The sequence below is a fragment of the Blennius ocellaris genome, assembly GCF_963422515.1.
Source record: "Blennius ocellaris genome assembly, chromosome: 20".
In the NCBI taxonomy this organism is placed as follows: domain Eukaryota; kingdom Metazoa; phylum Chordata; class Actinopteri; order Blenniiformes; family Blenniidae; genus Blennius; species Blennius ocellaris.
This window is the reverse complement of record NC_137669.1, coordinates 14,928,096-14,952,484: the sequence shown is the minus strand read 5'-3', so window position 1 is coordinate 14,952,484 and position 24,389 is coordinate 14,928,096. Positions and strand designations below refer to the sequence as shown.

General features: G+C 40.0%; 1 protein-coding gene across 1 annotated transcript in view; it reads right to left on the bottom strand.

Annotated features, from left to right (window-relative positions):
* The window catches only part of gabbr2 (gamma-aminobutyric acid (GABA) B receptor, 2), a gene marked incomplete at both ends in the record, with an annotated part of 178,687 nt that overhangs the window by 48,229 nt on the left and 106,069 nt on the right, over positions 1 to 24,389 (bottom strand). Inside the window, 8 exons of the mRNA XM_080516552.1 lie at positions 2,660 to 2,767; positions 3,986 to 4,118; positions 4,389 to 4,539; positions 5,349 to 5,429; positions 11,074 to 11,134; positions 16,446 to 16,688; positions 17,432 to 17,620; positions 18,827 to 18,892. Coding sequence (XP_080372678.1) covers positions 2,660 to 2,767; positions 3,986 to 4,118; positions 4,389 to 4,539; positions 5,349 to 5,429; positions 11,074 to 11,134; positions 16,446 to 16,688; positions 17,432 to 17,620; positions 18,827 to 18,892 — 1,032 coding nt within the window. The remainder of the gene's footprint in view (positions 1 to 2,659; positions 2,768 to 3,985; positions 4,119 to 4,388; positions 4,540 to 5,348; positions 5,430 to 11,073; positions 11,135 to 16,445; positions 16,689 to 17,431; positions 17,621 to 18,826; positions 18,893 to 24,389) is intronic.

The window sequence follows — 24,389 nt, the reverse complement described above, 5'->3', positions numbered from 1 at the left end:
TGTTAATTTTTTTTCCAATACATATTTTTAAGTTACTTTATTGATCTTGTTTTCAGTCATAGTCAACTGTAATTACCATGCTGAAGTCATAATGCTGCAGGGGTTCAAGGGCTTGGCTCTGCGACTCTCAGTGGTCAACTGTTGGCAGTTCGAATCAAACCTGCTGAACTCTCGGTCAAAAGATCACTCCTCTAACCTCTCGGCCACTACAGCCCAGATATTCAAGAGAGATAGATCATGTCTTTGCCTAATATGTGTGTCAAGAGTGTCTTTTCATATGTGCTGTGCAAGAAAGTGGAGGAACCTTTCTTTCTGCACTATCTGAGATTTAAAAACCAAATGTTTTAAAGAAATCAATGAGCCCTCTGTCGCTATACGGGAATACAACAGTGAAGAAGTGATTGGTGTGGCTCCAGTTCCACAGTTTGAAGAAAAAATGGCTAACGCTGTTTGTTCCTCCCCTGCCAGCAGTTGCTGCTGGTTTTTCAGGTCAACCAGCAGCAACTGAAGCACCTGCACTCAATCAGTGTGGGCGAACTCGGATGGGACTGTCCTGCACACAGAATAAGGCCCTGAACCAACAGACAAGGTCTGAAGTATGTGGGAGGAGTGAATGCAGCCTCTGAAGAAACATTTGTTTTGTCTGTGTGAGCAAGAGAAAGAGGGTGAAAGAAAGGGAATTGGGCAGAAATAATTGGCTGTGAAAGGTCATGGCAATACTCAGCTAAGAGAGGCAACACTGAGAGCAGAAAAGCAAAACTGTTTTGTTTTCCTTGAATGAACTCCTGCAAACAAAAAACACTAAATTAAAGAAGTATAAAATGCCAGGTCCCCTGTCATGCATTTAAAAAAAAAAAATAGTGCAGTGAAAACTCAAACTAAAATACAGTTCAGCCACGGCACTATGCTTTTAAACCTATATTCTGGATCCCTCTTTTCCCATCTTCGCATTTTCTTTTTTGTGTCCAACCTACTTTATTTGTCATTTGGGGCACTTTGTTCTTGTCCTATTCCCTGCCCTGCTTTGCCTTCCTCCTCCTGCCTTACCGCTCTCCCTTCTGCCACTATGTCCCTGCATTTCTCCAGTTCTCTCACTTCTAGATCCATCCATCTTTCTCTCTTGTCTTTCCACTATCTCTCAGACAGGCCATCCAGACTTCCTCTACAATATGCAAAAATTGTGTGAGGGAGAAAGAGAGACACAGGCAGATAAAGAGTAAGAAAAAAAGAAGAAAAAGACAGAGCAAGGTCTATAAATACAGAAGAGGCCAAGCACGGTTAGAACACTCACTGAGCTCGGCACCACTTTACTCTTCTATGCTCTTGAAAGAGTTTGTGTAAGGTGTTCAGAAAGCCATTTGTATTTCTAGGTCTTTATTTCCTCACAGAGAAGATCCTAAAAGCAGGTGCCAGGGGCTGCCAGTCTTTCAGTGTGTTTGTTGAAAAGCACAAGTCGGAAAAACAGTCACCCACACACAACTGCTGCGATTTCAAAAGGCATGTGAAGTCTCCCGGATAAGACTGTCAGGCCTACATGTGCCAGTGGAAATGTGTGTGGTTATTTGAAACAGTGGCTTGTTATGCAACACATATGCATGAGGCTTTTTTTTTTGAGAGAATAGCTTTCTCTGATTTCATTGATTTGATGCCACTCATCAGCGATATAACTCATTCAAAAGTATTATGCTACCATACCCCATCACTCCTGGCAGGACAATGCCAGTATGACTAACTAGTGTCATAGCTGCAAATGTTACAGTTTGAAAGGGCTTCTTACACAGTGCTTGTGTTGTACATCAAATTTGTTTCAGAAAAACCGCAGAGCTGTTTTTCCACTTAGTCTTCAGTCTGACGCGATTGGTTAAGCATGTTTGCTTTCAAGAATCTGGAAAATCAGGTGTGTTAAACGGCACAACATATTGTAATGCGTTTATGCTAATGCTATGTGCAATGTCATTTACAATGTCTGAAAATCTTTGCATTGCATTGTGTTTGGTGCAAATTGTGTAGCCTTTAGCAGAGAAGCTGCTGTTGCTGTGGGGAGGCACATTTACTCAGCTGGCTCCCAATGACCTCTATTTCTGAACTCTTCCAAGCAATGGCTTCTTCAAAACAAGATTTATATTTCTGTAACACCCATAAAGGTTTAATTATTCATTTTGATCACCTCATGACAAATACAAGCAAGAATACTTAACAATATAGTTTTCAGCAAATGGTTGACATGTAAACAAATGTAATGCCTGCAAAACCATAATTTGAATGCTCCTGTATGTACAAGGTTTTATTCTTGGCTAAAAAAAGCATGTAAGCTGAAGTTCAATCCATTTCGGTGAGGTTACAGTTGAGCAGGAGTTATGCAGGACCTTACTGTGAGCGATATGAGAAGTGGGATGCCACAGCGTGGCTCCCAAGGATCAGTGAGGTTAAGGGTCATACTCAGGACTCACAGTGGTGACAGTAGTGGGACTCAAACCTTCTTATCCCAAGTTATCTAACCTCGAGGCCACAACTGCTCAGAGAGAGAGCTTGGCTGTACACCACTGCTCATCATGGGAATGAAAAGACATGGAGCAGTGACCTCTAAGTAGTACAGACAAGATCTCCAGCCATTTGAAGTTGCTTCCCTATAATTCAAATTATGAAATACATTCTGTACCTTCTTCTTCATCTTAACATTTTTGAAGATGGCGTGCACCCTCCAGGTCTTGGCAAACATTGCGCCGAAAGCTGTTGTGTATCCAACAATGAGAATCCACGTCCGAACCTATCAGAAAGACAGCAGCAGACATAATTGTATTGTGTTGTAAACTGGTGATCAAGGCTTAAAACGGCATCTGATCTGACAGCTATTTGCATTTTTCTCGAGAGTTCATTCAAAATAGCATTGCAAAGCATTCTAAAAATAAGAAACTGTCAGATTTATTTTCCATCTCCAGGAGTGCTGAGAGAACATAGTGGACCATGAGACTGTCACACTCCTGAGAGTGTTTAATCTTAATAAAAAAAACAAAATGCAGACCTTCTACTTCGTCAGTACAAAATACACTGTTGACATGTTTTAAATGCTTCAAATTTGAACAATTGAGGGCATCACAATATAGCCATAGTGTGAGTGTAAATGTTGATCACACACATATGATGCAAGTTTTTTGTTGTTGTTGTTGTTTTGTTTTTATGCATATATCTGTTCATTAAACCACAAATACTGTATACATATGCTGAAATAATTATCCCGGTTCTGTTTTCTACTTCAGCAGTAACAAATCCAGGCAGCAAGGTGGGCGAAGAATAAATAATTCTACTATCTATTCGCAAGTAGACCAGCACACATTGATTGGTGGAGCACTGATCAACCTCTGTGAATACTTTGCTGCGTAATCTCGTCTGAAGTGACAAGCTCTATTCTAACTCCGCAGCCGGGCGTCAGGCAGGTGACGTGCCCTGCCTAAACATTCCTTGGGAAAGCACGTGTATATGTGAGCTTCTCTCTCTGAGAGAGCGGTATCTCAGTGGAAACCAGTTATCACTGTAATCAAAACTCTTTAATTAATCCAGTATCTACATAGTCACACAGTAATGCTACCTGAGGGGAGACACTTAATGTGCTCTGTGCAAGCTAAAGACCTGCAGAGAGCAATTCAATCAGTTTTTACTTGGTCACATTGAGCATGTGATTAGCCTTTTGGCAGTATTTTCAACATTTCAGCACATTTAACCAATTTGAAAAAAAGAAAACTACTTTAAGTGCATTTTGTGAATTGTACAAAAATTACCATACAGAGTTCAGAGATTACAGCGACAGAATGTACAGCAAATAGATGCAAATATTTAGAAAATGATCTTTAAAAAATACTAAAAAGAATAATAGTGGTTAATGAAAAATGTAAGTGTCCACAATAAATATACATGCACATGTAACATTTAAGTTGCATATTTCTATAATATATTTTGCATATTAGAGAGTAACATTGAGGGAACTTACAGTGCAGAGGGTCTCGAACTCTTTATCAGAAACAAAACCTCCATCAAGACCAAACAGGAAGATTGATGCATAGGAGAGCATGCCTCCCAAGATGATCAGGTTGTTCATGTAGGGACTGGACATCTTGATTAATCTAAAAAATAACAATAACAACAAAACATAAAATGAACATGAACATGATTATAACAGATTATACAGTAAAACTTAATGTTTTACAAATAGTGAAGTATTAGTGATCCACAGACGGATCATCACTCAGGACCAATTTACGCTACTTGAGCTGATGTTTATCTATCCATTCATCACTTCCAACCAATCTGTTTAATTCATCCCGGCACTAAGTATTCATGTGTTTCAGCTCTATCTCTGTCAAAGCTCTGCTTCACCACTGCTGCATGCTGACCTGTGGTTGCGGTTCTTGATGTTGAAAAACAGGAAGGCCCCGGCCATGAGCATGCCTAGTATGGTGATGGTGGACAGGATGCTATAAAGGGGCACGTTGATGTGGCGGCGCTGCAGACGCACAAACGTACGGTCTTTGGGAGGCTCCACACCTGTGAGCAAAAAACACAACATTAAAGGTATTAGTCCACTGTTGAATCTGTTGAACCTGAATGCATCAAATATTGCGACGAAAAGGTTATTTTGGGCCATATCTTCCATTTTCACTTGGTCAAATTCCGACCTTCTTCCTTCACAGCTTTTTCTCAACATCCACAGAAAAGTGACAGTGTAGCAGACATCCAGTTATTTGAGATCCATTTCCTGGTCTTCAGTTTCCCACAGCTGAGTGCATTTTTTTACTATGCACCACAGTCATGTCATTGTGGTTGGATCCTGCACTTTCTTATCTTTTGCTCTATTTTTCTCCCGCTAGCATGCCAATCGATTGCGATGGCATCATCTTACACATCTCCACTTACTGTGGTCAGGGATGTGGAAAGAAGCTTTTTAGATGGTGCAGTCTGGAGTAGAGTGGAGTGCATGCGGCGCATGGCTGAGAAGATGAAGAAATAGTGGCAAAGGGGAGAATGGCCAGAAGTATCAAACAAATTACAAAGTATGTCAACACGGGCAAACATGCGACGGGTGAAAAATGGAGTGGTAAATCATTTAGTTGACTGAGGACAATTTCCTGCGGTGACTCCCCACACTGAGTGGTGGTGTTGCCTGAGTATGTCTAGGTTCAAATGAGCAAGTGGGGGAGTGCTAAAGTGGTGAGCTGTAGACCAGCAGCATGGAGGAAAAAATGGATCAACACTATTTACTTCTTTATTGAGCTGTACACCCCTCAGTCAGCCACATGCGCACACACACAGGCACACACACTCACATCAGCAAAGATGTGTAACCTGCTTCATACCTTGGAATCTGATGGAGTTGTTGATGAGATCCAGCACATCGGCGATTGCATTGTACTCGCCCACCTTCACCTCTTGGCCCTCTGTTAACACACACACAAGCACAAACCAATATTAATTCACATACTTTCCTCTCGCTTTTCACACAATCACAGTTCAGCATGTTGAAATGTTAATATTTGCTACCTTGCACTGAAAACTAAAAAAATTGGAGTGTTGTTAGTTCCACCACCCTGATGAAACAGCCCTGAACCGTTGAAGCATTGGCCCCATAACACCTCTGAAGGTGTGCTGTGACATTAACAGCCAATTTATTGAGACCCATGAGGATCGACTTTCACATTCATTTTTCTTCCTTGAACAACCGATGACAGATTTGGAGAACTCTGGTCCAGGAATACCTCATAAAAGCTGCAGTTTGTTCAGACCAACTGGTCTCGCCATCACAACCTGACACTAATCAAACCTTCTCTAACACTTTGTCATCCATATTTCTGATTCAGGACATCAGCTTTGAGGGAAAAATGTTTAATTGCTTTGTAATATATCCTGTCCACTAACAGGTGCCGATCGAGAGAGATGAGTATTTATGTCACTTGTCAGTAGTCATCATATTTTATAAATGATTATATATACGACATACACACAGAGCAAACACGCTCAACAGCCATCCGTTTAATCGCCTGGTTGGACATCTGCTCAGATTTTTCAGAATTTTGCCTGCTCTCTGCTAGAAACAACAGTGGCTCTCAGGTGTAATATAGGAAGCATGACCTTGTCAGACAAACCTGAGCATATAGTCATAAAGATCACTCGCTTTTTGAGAATACACATGGGAGAAGAAGAACGGCTTCGGAAGAGAAGGACACATTATTCTTTTTCTGCACACACTACACAAAAACCTGCAATTTCTTCTGGTGTGCATGCACAAATCTCTCTGCTCCTCCCTGTTATCACTCTCTCAGTCTCTTTGAACTCCTCAGCAGCAATGTCCTTGACAGGGAAGATGACAACATTGGCTATTGCAGCATCACAGGGCACTGCGATCCCCTCTTTCCCCTCTCTGTGAATAACCTCATTCGATCTTCAGCTCTGTCATCAAAGCATCACCAAATGTTGGGAGTTCAAGATAACAGAGGACATTTTTTTTGCCCTTAGCTAAATGCACAGAAGATTTTTTTTTGCCCCTCCCCACAACTTCATCAGAACTAAAGGAGGATCACTGACCATGTTTTCCCTGGCCACATTTTGCACTCAAAACAGAAGGAATTGAAATATCAGCAGTCCTCCTTTTGAGGTGCTAAAATACTATCACAGCAGCCTGTCCCCGCGGGGAATATGGATGGATGTCACAGGCTATAAATTCCAACCTGTCGCTCAGTCTGTGCACAGACTCATTCCTTCCTATTGGATTCATCACTTTGAAAACAGCTGTATCTCCACTGATTAATTGTTTTTTGAATTTGAGAAAATATTCTAAATTAAAGTGCATGTTGCTTGTTCTGCCAAGGTTATTCAAAAATGACTAAAAATGAAAGAACATTAGTGGTTCACACGGTCACATAAATGCACAATTTTTTGTTATTTTGTTATTATGAACATGGATGCCTCAGTTTGTTCCTCTGAAGGAGGCTGGCACAGCAAATACTCACCAGGAGATCAAATATACGGCTAAATGTTGAGTTGCTACATTGTATTTTAGGAGAACTGAAGCAGCAACTGCATCTATTTCTTTGTCCCTGTTCATTTTACCCACATGTATTTGTGCAGGATCTCAGTCACAGGATTTTGATGACATTTTCATGAAAGCGTTTGAATCATAAATGTATTGGAATTATTTGTTGCGCTCCAGAGAGATTTGCATGTGTGTGACTGTGAGACCTAATGAGGCTGTGTCAACCAGTGTAAAAAAAAAAAAAAAACAGAGGACTTTTAATTTCAAAAACTGATTCTCGCGGTATTGAGTTAAGTGTTTTTGAAGCCAATCACAGTATCTGTGGATTGATCCCCTCACTCAGTTTGAGTCATTGCAAGTCATTGGACGAAGTATAGTGAACGCCTGCAAGTACGCCACTTCATAGGAAAGAAAGGGAGGGAGAAATTTGGGTGCATCTACACAAACTAGAGATTCTCCTGAAGCTTGAAATTATTCTTGGGATATCTGTCAATGGCCATGCTTGACTTAAATCCCATTAAAATGCATTAAATTAGAAAAAAAAGAGTAGCAACCAAACTAAGCTTGTGTACAAAAACATTAGATTAAAATCACATGAGAAAGGTGTAAGAAGCTTTGGGAAAACTACACAAACATTTATTGGAGGTCATAAAGATCAAAGGATGCGATAATTAGATATCGATTTTTGCTTTGGGGCATTTAGGGAAAAATCAGATTTATCTTTTGTGCTGATGTTAAGTGTAATGTTGTGTTCTTTAAAATGCACTATTACACTATGTAATAAGGACTGTAGACAAATTCCATAAATTTCCACATCTCTTGTCTTGCAGATTCAAAGAGTTGAATAATTTCTAGTGTTTTTGTCATAGTCCTGGTTCAATGATGCATAAAAACAAACTTAATGTATTTCATACAGCAGCTGGGGATTGATTAAGTTTTATTGATGGTCGATATAATAGACATTGTGAATACAACCTTAAGTACTTCAATGACTGCTATGAAGGTTACCCAGTGCAGTAAAATAGATTTTTTCACAATGAGAGGGCGAGAATAAGTTAATTATTGTTTAAATCATGTCTCCCCACCATATTGATGCATCAGGTTAGGTCTTGACAATTAGTGTGGGGGACTTGATCTCAGACACCTGCTGCAGTAAGAAGAGCTGCAGTGCAAGTCACGATGACTTGCTTTGGCAAATCCTGGTGAGAAGGAAGAAGCTTACGAGACAGTTTCCTGTGTAAATCATGTCATGAACAACTATTGAAGATTTGCACTTAAGCACAGGACTGGAAAAAATTTACATCCATACATTAGTGCTCTTTTAGCCTTCCGGCATCTTATAGCTACGTTTTAAAAGCAATATGTCATTTCTCTTTTGATTAGCCTTTCACATTCATATATTCAGCAGTATTTTCTCCCTTTTCCATTTTTGGAAACCCTTCTGTTGGTCGATAAGAAAAGTTATTTGTTACGAAAAGCTGAAAATGCTGTAAATGGAAATATTCCATGTTAAACACTTGTGTTTTCAAATTTCTTGATCGTTGGTATGGCTTGTCTGACCTGCTGAGGCACTTAGAGCTAATTGTATTTTTTGATGGTGCAACTGTATTTGAGTAGCATATATTTAGGCCTTCCTTTTGGAATTGTGTGTGTGTTTTTTTCTCATCTTTATTGAAACACATCTCTTCACCTGTTACCAACCATTTTTCTCTGATCAACACAGTCTGGCCAATCTTTGTAGCACTCTTTGTAAAATGCAATGGGCTCTTTTTCTGTGAGGTTTGTCTTTGATCAATTAATTTCATTTTGTGCCATGTGCAATCAGTAAGATTAACCCCCCCCCCCCCCAAAAAAAAAAAAAATGCTGCTTACTTTAAAAACTGGTAGTACAGTTCAGTGATATTCATGAGAGCTATTTAAGCTGAAAGGGCTGTGAGAATACTATTGCCTGGAGGCACACTGACAGCAGCAGGGATGCTGCTTTCTCAAATTTGAACATGAGAGAAAAGCATAAAGGGATTATTTTTTTATTTTTTAGAATTATCATTGTAGATGTTAAATCCTATCATATCTGTGCAAGTCGACAACATTTTAACCTTATGTCCATAAACACACATTAAGTATTCACCTTTCTGACATATATTATTAAGCCTCACTTCACTGTACAGAATGACAAAACCCCCTTTTAAATCTGCCATTCATGAGAATGTGCTGATTTAAAATCTGTACTCCAGCTATGATCAAGACCCCTGGTTGGAAGCTATCTCCTATTCCTATGGGATATAGAGTCATTGAGGGCCCTGACTAAGACATTCTGACAGTGTAAAATGTAGGATCAGGGGAGGGAGATGGGTGATAGGGTCATGATGAGGATCACTCCCTTTTGAAATATTCAAGCTGGGGCAGTCCCTTTTCTCCTCTCTACCCAGCTCAGGCTCTCCATGTGTCAAAAGGGTGACAAATTCATGATCCTTGACAAGTGAGAAAGAAGTGACAGAGCGAAGGTTAAGCAGGGATGCAGGCGATATAATATAGGCTGAAAAGAAGATAGCGAAAGATACAATTGAAACACTTGATTGCGAGAGTGTATGCTGGAGAGAGTGAACAGGAAAGTGAGGAAGAAGAGAAGGTGGATGATTGAGGAGAGAAACAGGCAGGCCAAAACAATAAAGCCATTTTGCATTCCGGTCACAATAACATTTACTTTTCTTGCTTAACTGAAAGCTGTCTGTTTCTAATTCAGACATGACTGGACCATCATCTCTCACCCAGCAAAACAGGTCACACACACATGAACACACATACAATTCATCCAAACTGCACATATATTTGATATATTTCTGCTCTAGTTGATTACCGTAGAATCAAACAGCTTTTCTGACAAGACTGTGCTTGCAGACAAATGCACGGCATCCTACATGTGCAGACAAACACAATATTTTCCATTCCTTCCAGAATAATGCACAGACTCAGACTCATTTTCTGCACAATCACTCTAAACCAGACAAACCCTAACCTTAACACTAACCACAGTCTTACCCTGGAACAAGCCTTCACTTAAAAATATATCAACTTTCCTTATGGTAATATAGAAGCCATGAGTCATTGCGCAATCATATTTGAAAAGCATTATTTCTAACATAGAAAATCCATTCGCAAGCCACTTATTCTGATGTTGACCACTGGAATTAGATGTCTAACCCTGACTCTGCCGATCACTCTGACCTTCACTCTGGATTATTTGCAACCTTAGCCCTACAACAACTTCAAACACATAAGATGTGTTTGCAACCATAAGTTAGATTAGATTCCATAACTGTAGTGTGCACAAGCAGTAAAACAAGGACACAAGCACGCATGCATGCACGTGCGCGTGTAACCGTGCATGCACACACGCTCTAGGTAATGTAAGCAGCCAGAGGGATCAGGCCCTCTGCAGTCTGGAAGATAAGATGGTTAGGCAGGCGGACTGAACAGCACCATGCAGTGTGCAACACAGTCTGGGAAGCCTCGGAGCTGGGAATCCCCTGCATGGAGATGCAATCTCTGGGTTATTCTCCCACTCAGCAGGCCCTGCCAGCCTAAAACAACCTCAGGATAAGGCTGAGACATGCTTACACGCACAAAAAAAACCCTATTGTGTGAACAACCACAGAGCAGATTGACCACAATAAAGAATGTTGTCATTAAAAGATGACTTAACCTGGAGCCATACAGACAACATTTAAAGCTTCAAACAGAGAGACCTGTGGAGATTTTCTTCACCAAAAAAACAGCATAAACAAGTGAATTTTACAGCAAAGCCTTTCTAAACAGTTCAATAATTTAGATACAAAAGGTTTAATTGCACACATTTTATGTTTACACTTCTTTTTTCTACTTTGGTACATTAACAATCAGTCGCCAGTGGCCAAATGTATTTGAATTGTAAATCCAACGCATAGTAGTATATATTAAACAGTCTATAATCAATCTAAAAGGGGACCCTGAAATAACATTTAACAAAAGGAGAAAAAATATAAAGAACTGGTCAAAGTAATAAAGCAGAATACCTTGAAACTGGTTGAATTTGATCGTGCCCATCCTCTCACCATTACGAAACATGACTTGACCCTGAAAGAAATGAAGAAATATAAATGCACATGCTTTGAATTATCGCATTTAACATTTGAAAAACACATGCTACAAAGCTATTACATCAGCAATTGAATTCAAGCACCGGGCTTCTTTGATACTGTGAGTTTTGGCAGGTCAGTCCTCACTCTTGCATACTGCATTTCATTTGATTGGGACATGCCATAATTGATCTGTTTATAGAGGTAAACAAACTTGTGGTCCTGACAATTCCGTTGCTAATATCTTTGGACCAACACCAAGTCAGCCAAACAACTTGATTAAACTTAGTGTTCGCTTACTTTGCACTGGCACAAATCTGATTTCAGACAGCAATTTTAAACTAAATTCTTCAAGTGCATCTCATATTGGCTAACAGAAAAGTTGTAATGAGTCAGTGAGATTAACAATGTTTCCACCATTTTGTTCTCGGTGCTGTGAAAGGGGTTTGTTTGTTGGTCAAACAACCACACTGAAGTGGCAAAAAAGGAACATCGATAACAATGGATAGTCTCTGATTTCAAGTCCAAAGGAACAACACAAGCAATTTCAAGCTGGGGAGCATCTGTCAAATGAACACCAGGCACAGAAAACCAATAGAAGTATTTGTCAATACCATTGGACATAGTCAAATCATTTGTGCATTGGACACTTTATCCCATTCCGTGTTTTCAAAATGTTCCTCTGTCCTGGTGTATATACTCGTCACCGTTCCATCATGGTGTTCTATTGGTCTGGGGTAGCGAGCGTTATTTTCTCTGCTGTTGTATGCTGGGGCAACAGGCTCAGGGTGGCCGTCACCAACAGGCTCAATAGACTCATTAGGAAGGCCATTGATGTGATGGGGCTGGAGATGGACTCTGTACAGGTAGTCTCAGAGAGGAGGCTCCGGCCCACACCACCAAACTGCAATACAGAGCGCCACAGGACATCCTTCCTTCCTACTTGAAGGAATTTCCCTCTGGGATCAATAAAGTATTTGTATTGTATTATAGATAGATAGATAGATAGATAGATAGATAGATAGATAGATAGATAGATAGATAGATAGATAGATAGATAGATAGATAGATAGATAGATAGATAGATAGATAGATAGATAGATAGATAGATAGATAGATAGACAGATATCGTGAGGCAACTCGAGAGCAGTTTTGCTTCAAAAAGATGGTGAGCCGTTGAGGTAGCCAAGCAGGATCCCACCCCTCTGTTTGAATGCTGGCCTTTGTGTAGCATCTTTGATGTTTGTGTGTGTGTGTGTGTGTGTGTGTGTGTGTGTGTGTGTGTGTGTGTGTGTGTGTGTGTGTGTGTGTGTGTGTGTGTGTGTGTGTGTGTGTGTGTGTGTGTGTGTGTGTGAACATGTGTCAGTTTCTGACAATGTACACATGGAGCACCACAGCCACCAATGCTTCAATTAGTCCTTTTAGTACAATTGTCCACCAATGCTACAGCATGGCATCAATGCAATCGTTGTGCGATTATGCATGAAGTGTAAGTACGACGGCACACTGTACCTCAGTGCAGCTCATTAAGACTTACATTGAGATAACTGGGTTGTTTAAATGGGGTCAAACAATGGGTTGAAATTAGGGTAACTTGACTTGGACCCATAATACATATGTCTTGAGTAGTTGCATGCTACACATGCTCTTGGTCGGCATTAGCATTACCACCGTAACTACCCTTCAGATCAGCTCAAGTAGCACAACCACAAACCTCGCTGAAAGGGTTTGTAGTGATTTCACCAGCTCCCAATTTGTTCTCTCAAGTGTATACACAGTTTGTTAAATGTGCAAAGCGTATCAAACTTGTACAGCAGCACGAGTTTGACCAAATTAATTGAGAATGAACGTCTCTGCCACAGTGATTTAAGAAAGAACTTGTTGCAAAGCCTCTCCCGACAAACTGCAGCCGAGACAACCTTGCCAGACTGTCTTGACTCTGACAGATGCAGTTTGTCTTGTGATCGGAAGACGCACAGTCCTGTGTCACAGCGGAGGCTGATGGAGCAATCACTGTGTGGAGGCATGTATGTGAATGTGAAAGTGTCTCTCTGAGGTTAGACGGTGAAGGCAGCCGGGTGTCACGTTGTCTGCGGAGGTGAGAATACCGTCAGTAACAGAAGTGCTGGGGTCAAATGAGATGTCAGTCTGTGGTCTGTAGGTAAACCTAAGGTTTTGTGGGAAACACTGAATAAAGTTGTGTTAGGGTTAGGGTTAGGGTTAGGGTTGTGTTAAGGGATAAACAGATGCATGTCACACTCCCATTTTTCTCAACTTGGTTTGTCGTGTGAGCATTTAAATACCTATTCCACATCAATGAGAAATACACCGATGTCATCCCAATGACCACAGACAAGAAGCAATTATTGTCAGGGAACCTTCTGTTTTTGTGTAAAGTCTCAGTGTCTTACCCATTCTGTCCCTTAATATTTTATTTTAACAATCTCCTGTCTCGTCTCAGTCTCTGTGCAGTTTCCCTTCCTGTTTGCCCTCTCTGTGCATCTTATTATGTCTCACATGCCTCACCTGTGTCTTCCCCTTTTTAGCGTATTTATACTGCTTTCCCTCATGTGTACATTGCAAGATCGTCTCCGTTCCCTTGTGCTGAGACATCCCGCAACTTTCACATGTTTTCCCTCGTGTTTTTTTGATTCTTGTGTTTTAGACTTTTGGTTGTGTTTTAGGCATGCGTTTGGATTTGCCCTTTGGGTACCTTTGCTTTCGGATTTGTTCAATAAACTCTGTAGACTTTGATCCTGCTTTGAGTCTGCTGTTGGGTTCGCCACAATTTGTGACATTCATACACTAGCCACCATCGCAATCACTTGTGTTTCTCCCATGTGGCCATCCCTGATGAATTCCTGGAAACATTGCTCTGAGGTTTTAGCAGTTATCTGCACTTTATTCTCTGGAAGTCTCTTCGAGCTAATGTCAGCCTTCCTCGGTGTGGCTCTGACAGCAGCCAGATCAATACGATGGAGCCCTCCATGATCACTCTCCTGCTGCAGCTGCAGCTGCCTCTGGTACTGATTCAGCAACAGGACTGACATGTACACAGAATAGACATTGCTCAGTCCCTTGAGATGTGTGTTTACAGCAACCCCACAAAATCTTGACATTGGAAAAGATACACGGCTCAAAACATGTCATGTTTCTATATGATCAATTGTTCCTGTAAATCCAGTGCAAATCATTGCCAATCACAAGTAAACTGACCGAGTTGTGAAACGGCTGCTTTTGAAATATACATTTGAAAACAGCATAAAAGATGTATGTACTGTATGTACAAGGGAAGCTGCCTCTCAAAATCTTTGTCTTGTATGGGTGGTTTCTGTGTGTTACCTGGAAGCTGCATACAAAGGATGCTTTTGATCTCATTTCATGTGTTACTTCAGACGTTAAATCTTTTGATGTAATGATACATTTAATTATCTTCCAATGCAGATGTCTTCTGTAGTTAACTGTACTCTATGTTTTTTAGTCTGTCGAATATTGTTTATGTGAAATTGTTATGAAATGAATTGAGTTAGCTGAAATAATAGGCTTCGGTATGTAATAGCTTTTTTTCCCCTTTTCAATAATAGCATTACAGTAAGTTTACACTTGTTCACAATTCAAACCCTGTAAAGAAGTGTTTGCAATCAGTCCAATTGTTGTGTGGTCTGGAGCCAATTCCAGTTGACTCTGGGTGTAATCAGAATACTTTGACAAGTCACCAGTCCATCACAGGGCAAATACAATCACTTGCAAACACTTGCAAACAGTTTTTGTAGTCACTAATGAACCTCAAAGGCAAGTTTTTGGATGTGGTAGGAAACCACACCACCAAGAAAATATTCCACACAGGGTGAATATGCAAATTTTGAACTTGAACAAAGGATGTTTTTGCAAGGAATAAACAAAAAAGGTTTTTATAGTTTTACAAATTACCTCCTCCTGTTATCATTGAAATTCTACACACTGTCATAGATTTTGGGGTGCTCAGCTTTACTTCGTTTAAATTGGATGTAACATTTAGGTAACTAAAATGTGCATATGTTCCTTTTAATCTCACTGCTACCTTGCATCAAAGTCTGACTAGAATTGTATGTGTGTAAAAAGACAATATACAACTATAAGTCTTCTCAGGAGCACCATTACACTAGGGCTTCATTTTTCTTTGTATGCGGAGGATAAAAAGTGAAGAATTGCTGTAGGGTCATCAATATTCCTGCTTTGCTTTGCTTGCTCGAGTCTCTACGGAGAAGCTCAATGTCAGGCTGCTCCTGCTCAGCAGCACTGGGCAGGTTTGTGCTGGGAGAGGTGAGTGTATAGGGGTGAAGAATGATGAGGAAGAATTTTATAAGAGCCACTATATACACTGGCAACACCAGTCACAAAGGCCTTCAGAATAATAAAAGTCAGTGTTTGCTTATTTTGTCCATTTCTCTTTCCTTCTTATTCGTTGGACTTCTAAAATTGCATTTGTAGCTGTATGGTATTGTCTCCTATCCTGCTCTGACTTTATTTTTTTTCTCAGCCTGCAACATTGAATGATTCAGAAGAGGACTTTTGCGACTTCCTAACTTTGCAAGTTTCAGCCCCCAGTTGCAATTCGTGTTAGTTGCTTTCAAAGCGAGTATTGTGGAGCTCTGCATGCCTACTGGCTGCCGAGGCATCCTCTCATAACAGAGTGGCCTTTACAGGGGAACAGGAGAGAGCCTCGTAAACACACACACACACACACACACACACACACACACACACACACACACACACACACACACACACACACACACACACACACACACACACACACACACACACACACACACACACACACACACACACACACGCACCATAGCTAGAATAGCCAAAAGGATCAATCTTGAATGCAGTGGAGTGAATCTGTAGCACCAAATGACATCACTTTAGGCTTCCTCCAGTGACAAGGATGGCTAAATAACCTTCTGTGCGAAGGAGCTTCTGGTCTTAAAGAGCAGTGATTAATGCCTCCGTTCCTTGTTTTGACATTTTCCTACTCCCAACAAACAGTCTTCATGAATGGACATTCTGAAAGATATTTCCAAGAACAATCAAAAGGGAAGGTACAACCTGGAGAAGTCACCAGTGCATGACCAGGCAAAAAAAGACACTCATTCACACCTAAAGTCAATTTATACCTCGCCCAGAATGTACTAACCACTACACCATTGCATCAATGTAAGAGAAGTAACTTCTGTCTACACATCACAGCGCATCAGTGTACGGAGTGTGCAGACCACATTTTCCCAGTATTGTGCCTGAAAGGAATTTAAATGAAAACTTACTGTAACACCAAAGAAGTTGGTTTCATTCATGACATCCAGCACCATCTTTCCTACTTCCCGGTCATCCACTGTGAAGTTGTGGTAGATGTTTTGCCGTTGTTTGACGCGAAGCAGCTCCATCACTCTCGTCAAGGTTTTAGCAATCACCCAGATCCCATCGTAAGCAAAGCCGTGAAACTTGCTGGCCTCCACTCCCTTCTGCTGAAGCTCTCGGCTGTACTCCCTTTCATACTCCTTGGGTGTCTGAAAGACAAGATGAGAATAAACTGAGAAAACGTCCATCACCTAACTTTTAATTATGTTATGTTTGTTTACCAAAGCTTTCCCGTGATGTAATTTAAAAATAAGGTGGACGAATCATTTTCTACGTAACTTCTGATTTGAAGAAGGTAGAAATCAGTCTGTGAAAAAAAACACCATTATGATTGATTTAAGCTGAGCTCTTTGATTTTAAATCCTTCATCCGGGATTCTTTTTGGAAACAAAATTCTCTGGTTTAAAATCTTTTAAACCCAATTACAGGAAGACTTTTGACAGATGTTCTCACATGCTATAATCAGTGGAAAACAGATACAGCCAGAGGAGCATGGAAAAAAAAAAAGACAACTTCCTCTGATTACCCAACACTGAACTGCAAAAATAAAGAATAAAACATCATAAAATACATTTTTTGAAGTGAAGGCCTTGAGACAAAATTGAACAAAGATATTTGGAAGCTCACTTGCACTTAATTCACCTCGGGTTTCTGAGTCATACACTACAAATTCCACTTACAGTATAATTTGACACATCCTGCTTCAAAACCATTCAGGCTTTCATGAAGTGCTTCTGTGTGTCAAAAGGTGTTTTTTTTTTGTTTTTTTTAAATCCCGCACTCATTGTTGGTGTACATTTTTTTCCAACTGTGTCAAGTCCAATGTCGCATCCAGTCATGACAGCATGCTGGTACACTCCTCTGGAGCACAGCAATGGCTGATATTACTCACCCTGCCAGAGATGCCCTTAATTTGTCGAGCGCTGAGTGGCTCAAAGTCCACGCTGATGTATCCCTCCATGGCTGTCAGAAGCTTCTTGGTGGTGCAGTTGGTGGTGTTAGCCTGTTCCCACCAGTTACCCTGGTACCAGCCGGGGATAATCCACTGATATTTACTTCCAAACATATTGAGGTTATATGCCTAGGATAGAGGCAAAAACATTTTAATGACAGATAAAACATCAGGGAGATACAACAGATATACACATAAATCGTGTCCATGTACATCTGTTAACGTTTAAGTATAAAAAGATAGGAAAAGACATATTATGTGACACAACAGTCAAATAGGTCGACAAATGTCTTTATGACTTTTATGCTTTTATTTCAATATAAATCCTGATGTTTCAATATGCAAACAAGTGTAATTTAAGCAGAGGATCCAGAAAATAGAGTTTGTTCACAAGTACAGTAACTGTTGATGGTTATAATCTATTTGGTTCTATTTTTACAAAGCCATTGCAACATGCACCACGGCAATTTTTAACCATATGCCATGGTTCATGTTTAATTTCTTGCGCTATTTTGAGATTCTGGCTCATTGGTTTCAGGCTCCTTGACTTCCCCTCCTTGTGTCTGATTGCTGCGTCCTGCCCTGATGACGTTCACCTGTGCCTGAGTACTTGATTGTTGTCACCTGGTGGATTTGGTATATATTGAGCTTTTTCTGCGTGTCCTGTTTGCTGGTTCTTCTGTGGTTCAGAATTGTTTGTGTCCCTGTGATTTCTGTGTTCCTTGTGCTCCAGGCACTTTTTTGTTTTGGGATCGTTGTCTTAAAGGCTTGACTTTGTTTGCTATTCGCTCCAAGTCTCCTTCACCAAGTGCTTAAAATAAAACAAGCTCCGGTAACTTAACCTAATGAGTCTTTCCCTAATCAGTGATCCCTGACAATAACATGGATTCAACCCCAAGTTGCTTACACTCAAGACCAAGACTTAACAGAATATGTCAATTATCATTACTCTGCTTCAATTATAATTAAAGTACTGTTTAAAAAAAGCCAACTAGATGGTACACTGCACTTCCAAAAATCTACTCACAGTATTGGTTCCTATTTAAAAAAACATATTGTATAACAACTCTGAAAAAATATCCAGTAAGACATTTTGAAGAGATACGTTTATAGATAGTCTTAAAATATCCTCCACGAGCATTCTATGGCAGCAACTTGTAGTATTAATATTGGTTCCCTGATGTAAAAGTAAAGCTACCCACATTAAAAAAAAGTAACCAAACTGGTTATATATATATTTTTTTAATTTAATATATACATCCATGATTCTTTTTTGGCAAATGATTAATGATACTTATAAAAGTGAGTGAGGTTAGGATTAGATGGAGGACTTACACAACAGAAGACTTTGGAGGCCAAGTTCTCATCAAACTGTCCGATGATGATTCTCACATCATTGTCCTGAAGAAGAAAAAAAATTATGAAAAGGATTGTCACTTACATGGCAAAATATTTTTTTCAATTAATGCAAATGTTAACAAATAAAATGCACATGTAAATTCACTTTGCGTGCCATGACACTGTAGATACAAAATGAGAATCATATTGCATTGTTGTCACTTAACAGGGCTAATATATCCCTGCGAGCTTTAATATTGGAAAAACAAGATGGCTTTTTTACAAACTGGTGATCCCGATACTAGAACTTCAAACATGCCACACCAGGATGGAAAACAGGCATCCTGAGGATCAGTTCTCTTACGTGATCACATGAAACAGTGTTGGGGAAATAGATAAAAGTGGCCATGTTGAGCATCCCGAAAGATTAACACCAATAGCTCAGACTGTAAAGCAGTATCAACTCATGAAGACCATCTGTAACAATGGAGACACTGTCAGCAGGCAGACCTGCTCATCAAATGGGCTTTAGATAGTAAATCTGCACAGGGATTCTCACCACATGGCTGAGCGATCAACTTTGTAAATAATTCATTGCCCAGATAGAAAGGCAGCGTGTTTTATGATGACGCTTCGCCACTTACACAGCAAATGCATGTGTGTAGCACCAACACAAGTTTGCACACATACATCCTCTGCAGGACACACACATGCACATACCCACACCTGCACATCCTCACACCCTACACACAGACTTTTAACACCAACCTCACAGGGATGGAAAGCTTTTCGTAGTCCAGATTCTTACATTTTACCACCATCCTTTTTAAACCCATAAAGGGAGAAATACAAGATCACACACATGTGACAAATCAAATCAATTGTCACTGATGCTCTGATATTCTGAATGGATAATGAGAAAACTAGCATGAATACAGTTTATTAAGTCATCCCTCTGACGAGCCGTTGCATATCCCATGCATGCTTGGATCAGGGCAGACGACCAATAATTTTAATTCCAATTCCTCTGTGATACTGGATCTATTACAAGATAAATAGCTGGATGGATGGACGATAAGTGCATTCACCCAGTATGACATTTCAGGTGCAGTGGAATAGATTCCAGGTGTTAACCTTAAAGATCGCATTCCTAAATTGTTTTGAACAAGTGTCTTGCATGTGTGCGTGAGGAAGAATGTGAGTCGTGCCAATCTCAGTACTGCTGTTCTTCCCTGAAAAAAAAGGCACTTAACCCAAATGACTCAAGCTATGGCCAGGGGCCACAGCCTTGGTATGAATTGTAGCCTGCCTGGCAACAACTTGAAAAGACTGCGTCGTTATGGGCAAGGGCATGAGTGAGTGAGTGTGTTGTGTTGGTGCATAACAGATGGACTCGGGCATTAGAGAGCCCAAATTACCCTCATTGCTCCAGCTTTTATATAACTGTAACAGTAATTGTTTTCAAAGAGGGTGGTGTTAAGGGCAGCTTTGACTGCTTTATCTGTGACAGGGCTGTTTGTAACTTTATAATGGTAATTTATATGTGATAATGATTTGAGTAATATTGTACCTCATAAGCCCAATCAGGCACTTTTAAGGCGTGTTAAAGCATGCATGAATTCTGTGTACACACACACACACACACACACACACACACACACACACACACACACACACACACACACACACACACACACACACACACACACACACACACACACACACACACACACACACACACACACACACACACACACACACAAAAGCGGGCACTGTGCTAATGACAGCCTTTTATGGGCTTAGGGACGTGTGATTTGTGGCCTGGGCAATGTGTTTCCTGTACCTCCTGGAACCATTACTTCATCTGTTAGTGATGATTACTGTGCAGCGAATGTAAAATGTGATCAGATGCACAAACATTCAGAGTCGGATGATAATCATTTAGGATGGGTCATAATTATTACCACACCATTCTAATTATTCACTGGGCTCGAAATGGTTGTTTTAAAGTAAGGGTCAGTGAACCAGGAACCCATTTGTGAAGAAACCAAATGGTCGGGATTGCTCTCATGGATGGGGATGGGGGAGCTCCTTCTCCCATTATTCTTGTTTCCTTTGCAAGTAAATTCTGTCAATTGCATGGCTATGAGTACAGACTTGACAAATTTTCAGAGTGCTCTCATGTGACTTGTGGATTTTGTTATCTATAAACATTTTAAACAATGTTTGAGGATATTATCTTTAATAAGAATACCAGCATTGGAAGTTGAGCATCCAAGCAAAATTAACAACTTGGCTTTAGATACACTTTAACTAGCATGAGAGCTGATGGTCCATCAGATAGATTTCACTCTGGATGGATTAGAGTTGACAGTCCTGCTTTCGTTAGATTTTAAGATATACAGGGTTTTTTTTGTTTTATTTGGGATTGCACAGTGCAGTGGTTGGAATTCACAGCATGGGTATCTCTGGTTCAAGCTTCAACTTACATTCCTTTCTTTGTAGAGTTTTCATGATCTCTGTACACATGACTTTTCTTTTGGTACTGTATACACTCATAGATCAAAAACTGAATAGAAGATAGATTAAGCCTTTTGTCAGTCGTCTGCTGGTTGAGGTTTGGCATTATTCTGTTGCCAGCATGAGGAAAATCTCTCAGCAGAAAGAAGAACACGGACACCAAATGGGTACAAATGTTCCAACACTCATGAACTGAGCATTTATTGTCTTGGTAGAATTCTTTACACATTTGAAGCAGCAGAGGTTCTTTGTCACTTTCAGTGGTATTGGTGAAATCAAGTGTTTACTGACATTATCAATGCAAAGAAAATGTTTTGAATCGATTGGCGCACTTCAGAGAACTGCAGAATTGACTGAGTATCCAATAATATATCCATTCAGTATGCGAGACGAGTTTAATCAGCTACATGTTGTGTTGGATATTATTTTCAATTAATCTTAGACTGTCATGACATTGATGAAACTTCAACAAGTTTGCAACATATCACAGCAATATTGTTTGTCTTTTTAAGGTTGCTTTTTCAAATGCCCCCCAAAAATGCTTTTTTTTCTACTTTGAAGGTTGCGAGTCAAATGTAAAAATTATTGAGGAGAATACATTATAACCATTTTTTCCCCAAGTAAATAGGTTAAGCAGGACATGGGTATTTTCTCCCCTCAACACAAACTCGATCAAAGCTTAGGTTTTTAAATCATTGCTTTTGAGCCATGAATGTTTCGTCGTCTCAATCCAGAGCTTCAGTCAAAACATTTAAATTAAGTCAACATAGAGCAACTTTTATTTATGAATGTTGTAACTGTGAAAGGAGAACTGAGATGACATAACAAATTAACCATATTAGAAAGCACAGGTGGTGGCGTCACATGTATAGAGGTCTATTTACATTTTTATTTCCGGAAAAAATTGCAGAATCAGTGAGGCAAAAAAAAGAAACATGCTTAAAGAAAAATGAACCATTGCGTTGTATGTCTTACTTGAACGGCAAGAGTTCTGAATGCATGATAAATTATTAATTATCATAAATATTAAAGTGTTTCGGTTTTAATTTTAGATTTCAGGACATGTTTTCTCATGAGGCCCTCCACTGGAAATAAGCTGCCTAAATTGACTCGCCATCACACACAAAAAAGAAAAAAAAAACTGTAAAATGTCTGCATTTATAGTTTATGTTAAAATAATGTGTGCACAAATGGGTATGTATGGAAAGCTGTTTGAGCTGTTTGAGGACAGAGCTTACTAGTACATGGACCTTAAGTTTGCAATCACAGATATCAAATAAATGCTCAAACGGCTTTCCATAGGTATGTGGGCTAGTGTGTTTGTATATGTGCATGTTTGTGTGTTATATATAAGCCTATGCAGTAACTAACAGCAAAGTTGGGACAGAAAACAAGAGATGACATTGAAAAGCACAAAAAAGTGATGTAAAAATGGCGAGGGTTGTTACAATGCCCCGCAGCACTGATGCCTGTCGGGTTTTTGAATATTTCAGCTGGAATATCACAGATGTGAGTGCTCTATTTGTGGATCACACAGTGACGCCACGGCCCCCTCTTGTCCCTCCCTCTCACCCAGCACACACTTCCCCATGCACAATGTTCCAAAAGAAAAAAAAAAGGAGCAGCTTTCATGCTGAAATCTGTGTCACTCTCTACCTCATCATATTACGTAGCTGTTGGAGGAGACAGCAAGCCACTGTTAGTGTGATGAGCGGGAAAAAGACCAATAGTGTCAGAGGCACCCCGCCCACTCCATCCAAACACTTGAAAAGATTATGAGGCGACACTGGTATTTGCATACTTAGACTTGATCAAGGAAGGATGGTGTCAGCTTAAAATGTCAGCCCTCAACATACAGAGTACCACGTTTATTTTTGGAGAGACAGCTCATCTCCCTGTTCCCCTTCCGATACTCTGTTTCGTCATATCTTTCCCATGTTTTGTGTTACCTGTGCGAGCTTGACTACATCTTTCTTTCCATGAGGAAGTCCAGGGGCAAAACAAAGCATCTTTCTGCCACCCTTTTACCTTTATTTTCAAAGTATTTTTCCTTACTGTGCCATTTCTTTCCTTACTTTAAGTAGATGTCCACTCCTTCAAGCTGGCACAAAGTTATGTACAGTGGTTAATGTGCAGTTTCAGAAAATATGCTCATTAAAATTCACTCAAATTAATATTTCTTTTTTACTGCTTCGTCTGAATTTGTGAAAAATCATCAAAAACAAAAACACAATCTACAAGATGATCTGTCAAAAAGTCAAACATGGAATTACAATAGAATAACTGTTTTATAACAACGTTCGCAAACAGTAGTCTCAATGACCCAGCTGACGAATTCTCAATGCAATAAAAGCAGCATATCTGCTGAAGGCCGACCCAGTTTGCACTACTATTTGAATTGTTGTATGAACCAATGCAATTAAATGCATTTTTAGAGCATGTAAATTAGATTGTGCTTTGTATATCATGGGATTAGCATATACTCTTCCAAGCATTATGTGCTATCTGGGAGCCACACCCAATAATAGATATTCATGAAGGCAAATAGGGCGAAATTGACAGTGTTTGTTATGCTGCACCTCTATCAGATGCTATCCTGAGTACTCCCTATAAGTAGATCAGCTTCCACATGTCTGTGCATGCAATAACATATTCTCATATGTATAAATACTATAATGATCAGGCCTAAAGTGTGTTGATTGAGATTCTATAAAATGTAGCACCATTCTCTGTATTTAAAAGTGATAAACAAATCAAAGCATAGTGAACAAAGGTGAACAGTGTAAGCAGTGCAGAGGCCTAATGCCTCAGGTATTTGTTCTCTATTTTACAAGTAGTTGCCTGCTTGCAACTGTGAGAGCGGGAGAGAGGCCAAAGTAATGAATCCTGTAAGCACGTGTGTATGTGTATGCATTTGCTTGAATGCACATCAAGCATCCATTAGTCAGAGCAGGTTATTAGAGGTCAAGTACAGACCTGCCAGTCATCACAGTGTTCTCATTAGAGCACCACTAGTCACACTGAGGCCAGGCATGCTTCA